The 11,261-nt window shown below is 49.7% G+C and overlaps 1 protein-coding gene across 1 annotated transcript; it reads left to right on the top strand.

Annotated features, from left to right (window-relative positions):
- Positions 1-10,159: 10,159 nt before the first annotated feature.
- Positions 10,160-11,252, top strand: EI90DRAFT_3106030 (uncharacterized protein; the record flags this gene model as incomplete). The annotated part of the gene is made up of 5 exons (XM_039062615.1): positions 10,160-10,265; positions 10,326-10,726; positions 10,779-10,880; positions 10,935-11,103; positions 11,130-11,252. Coding segments are annotated over 5 exons (901 nt in total), but the record flags the coding sequence as incomplete, so codon positions are not given.
- Between the last annotated feature and the right edge of the window lie 9 nt (positions 11,253-11,261).

The raw sequence follows: 11,261 nt of genomic DNA, 5'->3' as shown, positions 1-11,261 counted from the left end.
TGCTTCGACACAACTCCAATACTGCCTTCCTGTTGTTGGTCGCCGCACCTCATATTTTCGATCGAAGTGCCGGAGGATATGATGGTGGCCGCATCACCTGACTATGGACTTTGTTCACGAGCCTACTGGTCAGGGGAAGGGGTTTTTTCTTGGGTAACGCTCCTTGGAAGCGTGGGAAAGGGCGTCTTATCTCCTTGGCCATGGAGATGCGTCGCACTGCTACTGGTCATAAGGCCGTCCAGGATACCGGCCGAATTATAATCGTGCCTCCTTTTTCACGCATCCTCACACTACCCTTTGATGCTAGGATCGGTGTTCATAACATGGGTGCTGGGATTTGCTGGCACACAGTCATTTATGTCGTAGCAGTGAGCTTCTGGCTGCTTCATCCCAAGCTGGTTCCCGCGAGATTCAGACTGGGGCTTTCTTGTGAGTGCGATTCGTATTTCATTACGGTTCGAAACCCTCTCATAGCAATATCCACGGGTTCACTGCCCAGAATGCCTGCATCCTCGTGTCGCCATACATATGTTTCACATGCCCAGCGCAGGTTCTCTTGTGTTACCCGTCGCCGCTGCAGCTAGAAGTCCGACGACAGACCCAATCGCTTTTTCTCCCCGAGTAATTGCATTTCTGCTGACATAACGTGGCGAAAAATGAACGATCCGTGCCTGCCAAGGCATGAACCAAAGGGCAACTCTCCCGGGACAAATCCGAATTACTGCGCCCAATGGAAAAATACTAATAATCTTGTGTGAGCGAGCGGAAGGTGCGTTGGATGTCTGGTTTTTTGTCCCCATCTTCACACCACACCAAATGTGGTCTGCGAAACTGTCCCTTCAGGTACGGGCGGAAGCACCGCTGATCAAGGGTTGGGTCGAGCCTGGGGCTCCCTGTTAGTCATATAAAAACGTGCCGTACGTACATATTAATCATTAAGAGTGGGACCGAGAATAAATAGCTATAATAGCAAGGGGCGGGGAGGGCAGGAGACTTAACTCATCAAAACCTTAGGATCTCAGTTCAGGCTTAGCGGGGATGGCGGTGACTTCAAGAGGGCTAAGATGAAGAGTAAGGACTTGGACACAGATGTCGAAGAGAATCCTTTCTTCTGTCAAACCACCTCAACTGATCGGTATCGCGACCGGCTTTTGGTACTGGCGAGCGCAGGAAAGATACTCTTTTTCGACATGGAAACGGTCAGGCTGGCGATAAACCTGAAATCGATTTGATTTGTCGAGTAATGCACAGAACGCATCTAGAGCAGTTGGTGGGCGTTTGCAAGTAGCCCTGGATCAGTCAGCATGGGGACGGATGTCGCAGACATCTGTCGGAGTTACTGCAATCGCTTCGGAGAGTTCGAGAAGCGAGGGGTTGGGGTTCAACGAACAGAGTTGCTGTCACCTAAGGTATTGAAACTGGTCAAGGACAGACCCTAACTCACATATAGCGGGGACCCCGATGGCCGGATCATTCTCAGCTGTTAAATCCATTCGGGCATCGACCAATGTGTCACGGGAAGCAGTAATGCAATGGGAATAGTCGGACGACCAGCCTGTCGGAGGAGCTTTTCTTTTACACAATTGATTCCCTCGAAGCTTATACATCCCTGAGCACGAGTTGAGGGGATGATTGGATAATAAGGGGAATGACCCTCGGAACTGAGCAAGGTATCGACGAAAGAGGGATAATTGCTCCCATTGAGTTTCTCGAGATAACAGAGGAATTTGAAATTGCAATGGAAGGTAAAGCAGGCCTGCGAGTTCTCAAACGGTGCTATTACGTGGGAGTTGCTCGATGTGTTGTTAATTGGCATTTGAACTTTTGGAATGAATTGGCGTGGTCAGTACTGCGAGGGAAGGGGAGGGATCTCTCGCCCTAGGAACCGTGAGCCATGCGAAGAGCTGAGGCACAAGAAGTGAAGGGGCCAAGCGCTCGGACTGATCTCATGAGTTCTCAGGGATATTGTAGACCGCCCGCCAGGAATTGGGGAAGAGCGACCGGGCGTTTTGAGTTAGCGAGGATTCTACCGGGCGTTGTACTGGAACACGAGGACGATTCTATGGGGAGAAGTAGCACATATATGCTAGGCCGCCGAGCGCTTGAAAAGCGACCCCCGGCGCACGGCCGCCGCAGTGTTCCTGATGAGGTGTGTCCTGGAGTGGCGTACAAACAGGTTGAGAGCAATTTTACTTTTGTGGAAGAGGGAGGACCTGAGGCCCAACGTGTATCCTCACCGCGGACGAAGTTGAGCGCATGAGAAGATTTTCTACCAAACACAGCATCTGCTGGGAGACTGAATACCCGCTTGCTTCATCAATGAAATTGTGGCGCCATCTCTCTGGCGAGGATTCTCCCGGCGTTCATCTCAGGGGCCCTGATAGTCCAGAATGACACATGTATGGCTCAGTATCTTTCAAATTTTGACTTGAGATCGAGGGCGACGCTGAACGCTCTGGTCGAGTGGAATCAGGAACGATGGTCGCTGTTGCCTTGCAGCCGGAAGTAAATCGGATCTGTAATTTGAATTAAGTGGTTCCTTAAACGTGCCCTTTTAAATTAGGTTTGAATTACTGATGCACTCCCCCTTTTCCTAATTTAGGTTAAGTTCATTTGACACGCTCTATAAAGCACCCACTGGTTCAGTGCCTCCGGACCTCCCTCATCACTCTCTCTCCCAACAAACTTTCTGCTTTCCTCTCTGAATTCTCCTGTATTCCTTGTCGTAACACCTGAGGCATCAACATGCGTACCTCCATGATCTTCTCGACTCTCTTCGCTCTTAGCTCCATTGTTTCCGCGATTCCTGTGCCAGAGGTTTGTGTTTCTTTTCTTCAGGCTTGTTGCCTGCCCCGCCCCCTCCCCATATCCTCCGCGCCTTTTTACGTGAATGCGCATCGATCCTAATACTACATCTTCTCCAGGGCATCATAGTAGACGTTGAAGTATGTTGTTTTGGAACCTTCCCAGACGGGATTTGCTTAGTATTATTAATGCTCACTTTTATTGCCCAACTAGGTAAAGGCGGCTCGTCGAGTAAGTGTAATCTCCGCATGGCCATGGTAATGACAATTCTTATGTCTCGTTTGCATCACAGATACTATTAGAGGACTTGGCCAAGGTTTGTTCCGACTGTTTCCAAAAACGCAGCTAGAGCAACGTTCTGACGTTTCTCCTTTAGAAGGACCCGGTACATTTTTAAGGCGCTCTGTGGTAGCAGATTGGGTATTGATGGTTCTCTGTCCTGTGTTCAGAATACGGCCTCGCCTCGCAGTGAACTCCAAAAGGTGAATAGTACTCACGGCTTTCATGGCTCAGTGCTGACTATTGCGGTACTGTTTCCAGCGGGATGACGTGAGTCAAATCAACCCGGCCTCGGGAGGCATTCTCTGACTACATTGTCAACAACCAGGCTGAGACTGACACTTTCTGGTCCCCAGGTACTAAGCGCATCGTCAACTTGGTGAGGGATATATTTTTTCGCTGAATCTCGCTGCTGGGTCTTTGTCTAATGGAATAAATCATAGCGTGAAAACCTCGGTGACCTGGAATAGATTCATCGCACCTACGTCGTTTTATAGCGATTGCTTTTCCGGACAGGCGAGCTCTCTCTCATAAGCGTTGTGCCTATTCACGTCGACTTATAATACTTCCTCCTCGCTTTGACAGGAACGATAGCCCAAACGCCTGATCTCTTATTCTACATTGATTGCACCTCACAGATACTGTTTGATATTTCTTCTGCTTGTGGTCTGAACTCGTCACGGACAGACGTGTTACTTTCGTTACCCGCCTAGCATCGAATCGACACTCTGGTAGTTGTTGAAAACTATCCTGTGTCTATCGACTACGACCTTCTTTTTCAATTTTACCTTATAAACCGCACCGTGCTGTTTGATTGTCAGTTATTCGCACAAATGCCACAAGTGTTGTCTGCTTATATGCAATGACTTGATTGAAAACTGTCTTTGCTTCCCTGCGACTTGATCGTGCAGCGCCCCTTTATCGCCATCGCTCTTCGTCTGTAAATCGGGCGAGAGTCTTACGTTGGAATACAAGTCTTGATGCCGCCCTACACCCGCGCTGTGCCGAGGTGCGAGATCCTGACACTGCCTCTCCGACGCGTCTGTGCGACCCCCAATCTATAGCGTAGCCCTGATGCATCATAAAATAAAACACAGTAGTCAGCCAAAATGATAGCCCATCGTTATTGTGTGCCGAAGCTACGTCCATATCGGGCTAGTCATAGCAGTGTGTCTAGTGTCTGATGGTGTATCAGCCGTCTTTATCCTTGAATGCACGAAACCGGTTCCTGTCCCAACAAGCCGGCAGCCCCTAAATCGATGATCTGGCGCCTACGTGCCTGTCTGACCGCACAAACTTTATCGCTGGGAATCATACTTATACTGTTCCGTCGCGCACCACCGGGACGCCTTTGCTGAATAATGCCTTCGTCCAAGGGTACTTCATGTTGGCAACCTTTCACAACCCCTGTCATAGATTTCCTGGATCTTTCACATGGACAGCAGCGCCTCCGCCAACATCAGTGATAACAAGACCCATGCGGCGACTGGGCTGTGGCGCCCGCCAGTGGCACTCGGTGCATCCCGAGACCCCTCCTAATTTAGGTCCCCACTGGACTTGCAATATGCGGAGATCAACCACCCATGGAATGGGTGGTTGTCACGCCAGGATGACAGCCACCATTTGTCTTCTGAGAGAAGTACTAAAGTGGAGTTTGAGAACGTACCTGTGGTTGTTGGCTTGTCATGAATTTTCTTCGGGACATATGGGACCCAGCGATGACGGATATCCAACATCGTTCTATACTCGACGTCATATATAGGGTGTCCCAATAATGCATGGTAGAGTGTGTGCCTTTCCGATCGGAACGGAGCGAAGGCGCCTTACTAAGTCCACGCAGCATAAGGGGGGAACCGAAAGACAAGTTTGAAAGCCCCGAACAGACTGGATGCATTATGACTTCCACCATCCTAAAGACACTCAGTCTAACTGGTGCACTTTTGTATTCGGATGTCTGTACGGCGGCGGGCGAAGGTTGAATTGAAATTGTGGCAGTGTTGGCACTTGCAGGCTGGCTACCACATTCAACTATTCAGCACATGTGGACCGACCAGAGTTCTGGGATGTACTGCCCCCCACTGCCTTTTGCTCGCTTAACAGTCTCCTCTGTCCAACACATCTCTGCCATCGCCCCAGGGTTGCCAGGATTTTTAAACTTCTTTAGTAGACCGATAACTCGGGGGAGAATATGAACAAAATGGGGCTGTTAAAAGTTGCAGCCCAACGCCACCGGTGGTCAGGGTCCAAGGTTGCCTGGTACAGAGGTTGCCTTGAAGGCAAGGTGCCCGGACCGCACACACTTGCTTTGGGAGGCGGGAGTGCTTTGAGGCGTGATCGCCATCCAACCTTTCTCATTTCCATTTGTGTTGCCACTCATCCTTTGTTTTCACCCGGTCTGCGAACTCGGATAGCCGCCCTCCTATGCCAGGTGCATCAGCACTGTAGGATTACTGTGGGATCCTTGGTGTACACACCAGTGTGCGATATCTCCTGACAATATATCATATACAGTTTGTCAGTGGGACTGGATCGATCGGATGAGCAACTCAGCTGGCCTGGGATGCTGTGACCTCATGATGCAAATTCATTTATCCGCCGCCCACCCATTACTGCCGGAAAATGAGCATTACAATTGTGAAGTGAGTACCTCTGGCTCGATATACGCCTAGTTGCGAATGTGCAAGTTGGACGATTATACACACGATCAGTAATGGTCGGTCAAAACTCCTCTGGCGGTATGAATGCTCCATCAACAATTCGCCCAAGATGAGTACCCTCCCTCCGGAGACTCGTTAGCTTGCGGATGAAAGGCAGACAACTGGTATTAAAAGGGCAGACCAATCTCATTTCCCGGGTACGCTTCTTGGGTAGGACAAAACCATCAATTTGTGTTTCTACTTCATTCCTACCATCATGACTGGTGTTGATTCCCAGAAAATTGCCAAGTTCAAGATACGTTTCGAAGTCGTTGATGTATAACTGGCCTGAGAATATATTGAGCTGCGAGACTGTGAGCCTCTCCGAGTAAGTCCACGTCGCCGGTAAGGATGGAATTGTGTAAAATTTGAGATCATCGAAGGACCTCATCGGCTGACTTGTTCTTGGAGAGTACATGTGCAACCTGACGTTGCCACTGCGGCGAATTTCCGGGAGCAACTCATTCACCTCAAAAGGACTGCACACCACGAGCATCGATCCGTGAATACTAGACAGTATCCAGTTGACAGGCCGAAGAAACTCGTTGCCTTTCCGTGCAGTCGAATCCTTGATTGCGGTGACGAAGTCGCTGGTTGCAAGAAGGTTGCGTGACCACTTGGTGTCTTGCTGAGACCGAGGGAGGATTGTGATTGAAGAAAAGAGCGAGATGAAAATGTGGGGATTTGACCATCGCATACGAATGATACAACATCAGGATGGAGGTGATGGCGGGCAGGCTGTAAAGGTGGTGACTCGGCCTCCAGCTCGCGCCTAGGCTCGTGGGTTACTTCGCGTTCCTGCTCTTCTGCCATTTTCACCAGCCAACTCATTGTGGAGGATGAGAAAGTCTCGTTCTTCTGCTTGATCTCGCTCCAATCGGCTGCGGGATGTGACGGTTCCTCTCCCAGTGGCCCGGAGGACAATGGTACCCCATACATTTCCTCAAGAGACTTCAACTCGGGTCTCAACCAATATTTTTCTAACACTGAGGTGCGACCGATGCGGGATGTCCAAACTCTTTCCATGCACATTGCCTGTCCATGTAACGGATGCCTTGCTCTCTCCAATCACAACTATCACGCCTTAGGCTGACACATGTCTCCTTGATGGACCAGGAAAGAACGTCGTATACACCAATTCGTTCTCCGTGGATCTTTTTGGAGAGCTTGCGAATTTTGCGATCCACATCTGGAGGGGCGAGAAATAAGACAGATTGTCCCTTACCCAGCCTGCGCATTCGCATACATCCTGAAGAAATACTTGCTGATTCGATTACGTCTTAATAGTAATAGAAAGGCTCACCTTGAATTAGTCTATCCTTTGTCACTTTCGGACCTAGTGTAAGTGCGGCACGATAATCGGCGGGCAACTGTGCCTCTTGTATGGGAATCGTCCAGGTGCACAAGACAGCGATCAAGCTGGTGTCTGTATGACGATGAGATGAACGGTTCCGTCACTCCATCACGCCTAATAACGAGGATTTCGTCATCTTCGGAGAAGAAGATCGCAGCATCTATATCCACTGCAGAGATTTGCGAAAGCCATATCGATGCCAATTCCTTATTGGAGTACTCTAACATCTGAGCGCCCACATCCAACAAAACTCGGATTTGAGGGGTCTCCTTGACGATGAGGTCCAGAAACTTGCTACTCGCTGCACTTTGGTAGTGATCGTTCTCAGGCTGGAGGATCATATTCAACACCTTAGCATTTGTACTCAATTGCGCAGGGATGTCATCCTGTTCAATAGAAGTGGGGAGAAGATAGCGGTTGTCATTGGTGCCACTAAGACCCGTTGTTATGTGTTGCCTTCGTTCGGCGATGTTCCAACCGGATGCGGAGAGTTTTTGAGGAAATGTCTTGGCTTCTTTTGGGAAAACGACCTGACAGAGGAAGAAGTTGATAATCAACGGGTTCCTTTCGAAGTTACGTTGCTCAGGATAACTCGAACATTCCTTCAGAAATTCATCGGTTTGGGGTCCCAATCTCACCAATCTCCCCGATCGCTGCCAAAGCAGTATGAACTGGGCGAGGCAAACGAGGACATTCTTCATTAGGGGGATAAGTTTACGGTTGAACGCGATGAGAATGATAGGTGGTGCAGCAATGAACGAGTGGTGCTCTTCGGCCATAGTCCTGCAACCTACATGACCTCCTGTACTTGCTCTGACTGAGGATCTGGGTTGAGCGCTCGTCCGATTTGCCCCAACACGTGAGCGAGATGAGATCGGTGCATCCGGTGATCGCGATAAAGCTCTTCTTGGAGGGATTCCACCCGCTCCGCGCTGATTTGTACATCGTGATGCAATGCATTGCGACTACCCTCGAGATCAGCCCTATATTTCTGGGATATCGGATCGTGGGATGACAGGAGAGTCGAAATGAGAGCTTTGAGATTATTGCGTTCCGAAGACGATTTGATGGTCAACCATCTTTCCGTTTCCAGAGGGGAAGGTGGACACGCAAGAATCGGAGGTCGTCGGAGAAAGACGTCACTGTATGATACGATGGACGGCTCCACTTTTCTGAGTTGTAAGGAGGTCGAAAACGAATATATCGGTAGAACCGGAGTATCTGAAGTCCGAGTCCGGTGTTTGTCCAGCACCGTCTGGACTGCCCGAATGTGCTGGCGTAATTCCCAGTTTCTAAACCACGATTCAAACAACTTAGTCACCTCGGCCATAGCGAAAGAGGTGTCGATCAGCCACACATCGCCATTCGGCAGACTTGGTAATATCGGCGCTCCTGTGGGTTCATGATCCCATTGAGCAATCAAGTTTTTGACAAGAAAAGAAGCCTGAGAAAATGTTTGGGAAAAACTTTTGCGTGGAAGGGATCCCCTAATGGCATCTTCGAGGCGGAATGTATTTAGTTTATAGTCCATATCCAAATCGTATCGAGGCCACGGTGGCGGATCAATGGAATGGAACTCGGAGTAGCGTGTGAATGCAAGCAAGACAGGGACCAAATCTTCCCATTGAAGATCAGAGTAGCGCAGTGCCGAAAGACTAAACATCAATTTGAAACGAGTACGGTTTCCCCATTCTTCTGTTCGACACGCATTGTACAAAGGTATCCATTTGTCCCGCATGTTCAGACGCAGCCATTCCTTGCTGAGTGCCAAATGCATATCCGACAAGTGATCGGGGATGGCACTCCCCCCCTCCACCATCCAATGCGAGACAAGCGAGACGAAAGGTCTTTGGGTGTCTTTAGCCGACGAGGGCAATGGTATACCAAACTAGAGACACTCGATGCGGCACAAATACGGGTGGTATCGAGTCCTTTGTCAGCGTCCCTGGATTTATATATCACGTCTATACCCCGCATGGCCGATGGAAGATCTGGGCCGTACCAGACTGCATTGCGACATCCAGCACGGGAGAGCAGACGTAGTTCTCCCGAATGACGTTCCGATCCTCCGAAACGTATGGAAGGATCAACGACACTCATTCCGTCAACCCATTTGAAAATAGATCGGGCCTCATCCCAAAAGGCACAGTGTTGGACAAGCGGACCAAGCGCTTCATTCCAAACGACTTCTCCGACACCATGCTCCCAAAGCTTTCTCAAATTCATTTCCCGTATCCATTCCGATAGCAATCTCCGTTCCCGTTGCGATTGCGATTCCCACTTCCGTCGTTGTTGCCGTCGTAGTTGCCATTGTCATTGCCATTCCAATTGCTGTTTCCGTTCCCGGTCCCATTCCCGTTGCGATTGCCGTTCCCGTTCGCGTTCCCATTGCCGATATCCTCGTTCCCATTTCCACGACCCAGGTCGGCCGGGCGGTTGATCGAGCAGTCGACTGAGCAGTCGATCGGGCAGTTCCCCGATCCTTGGTGGCGTTAACGCCGATAACTGATGCAGAAGTTGCCGCTCCCAGTCACCGAGACTTTGCAACGATTTGCAACGTGCTGAGCGGAGGATTTGGATCGCTTCCTCGACTCCTGACAATGACATGAGAGGATCAGGCAAGCAGTAACTAGTAACGGCATGAAGAAGTGACTGGAATAATATGCTGGGCAAGCTTCCATCTCCAACTAGACGACCCAGTACGACATCAACGTCATAATCACAATATTTGGCGCGTGACGATTCCGAGTCACCAACCGTAACAGTGACGTGGTCACCATCACTTACGATAGACACATCCCCCGTCGGGATTATGACACGCCTCAAATGATTGAACTCCACGCCAAGAGCGAGATCTCTGCTCCAGCGCAAAACCAGCTGACTGCGTAGGCCCAGCATTGTGCCCGTTGATTGATTGGGTGTCACAGCACTGACTGTTACTACACTGGCTTCTCGACTGTTGGCCTCGGCTGTGGCACTACCGATCATCAACAGAACGCACACAATACTTCAGAATATGCGAGACACCACTCTGCGCTGGTTGCACGAACTTTTGGTACTTCAATCACACGCCGAAACCGAAACCGAACGAGACAGATATCATGAAGCAATATATCAAACAGCCGCGATTTGTAGGAGTTCATTTGATGTCGATGCGCATCATGCTAAATCGCTGCTTCGAACTCCGGAAGATGTCGCCATATTCATTGAATGTGCTATTGTGCTTTGCAGTCATCCTCCCAAAGAACCCCTCACCGATGCAGACCCTCATTTGCATCAGTTGCTTCTCCGAGACAAGCGCCTGTCCTGCAGGATGGAAGAACTTCTTGTTACCCGCATCCAGGAAAGGGGGACCATACTAGGTATTAACAAAGCGATATCAGCTGTTTGGAGTGGCATCGATCCAACATATTGCTGGACAAGGCTACCAAGACCTAACGACCGTTGGTTGACCACTACCGTAAATGGCCAAAGGACACAAAACGTTCATTTCAACGTATTATGTGGTGCTTTGCTCATTGATGGAAAATCACCCGGTCGGTTGCCGTTTGACATTCGCGGGCATCCAATATACAAAGAACTCTTTGGTGCAGTATGGGACTATGCTCTCCAGTAAGACCCGCCGATTAACGGTTCATCTGCAGAGAAACCTGGAAGTTGTTCCATCGGATATGGAAGACATGGACTATGTTAGCAAGGCTCACATGTTCCACGAGTCTCAGCTCAAAACCAAGGATACTGATGAGGTTCGTCGAGGCAGATGAAGGAAACGGACTTGACTAATTCTCACCATTAAACAGGCAATTCACTTTGGGTGGCGAGATGGAAGGCTCGCTCTACGAAGCAGATCCCCTGCGCTTAATGGGAAGAGCTGTCGGGTCTTGGAATTGTTACCAGGTGAAATCTTTGAAGGGGATCTGCCATCTATCCTAGTCAAGGAATATCTTCATTGGATGGAGTTATCTACTTGTCAGATTGAGTTTCGGCCTAAGAAGGCACCCTGGACATCCTCCGATCGAATTGGCACCTCCGTCGTACTGCATGCTCCACATGGGTCATGGATAAAGGGCCCTCTGTCAGACTAGTTGACTGTCAAAGCCACACAGGGGAGATGATTCGTGCTATCC

The sequence above is a fragment of the Cantharellus anzutake genome (genome assembly GCF_015039405.1).
Source record: "Cantharellus anzutake strain C23 chromosome Unknown EI90scaffold_353, whole genome shotgun sequence".
NCBI classification, from domain to species: domain Eukaryota; kingdom Fungi; phylum Basidiomycota; class Agaricomycetes; order Cantharellales; family Hydnaceae; genus Cantharellus; species Cantharellus anzutake.
Note: the sequence above shows the minus strand (reverse complement) of the source record. Positions and strands in the feature narration are given on the sequence as shown.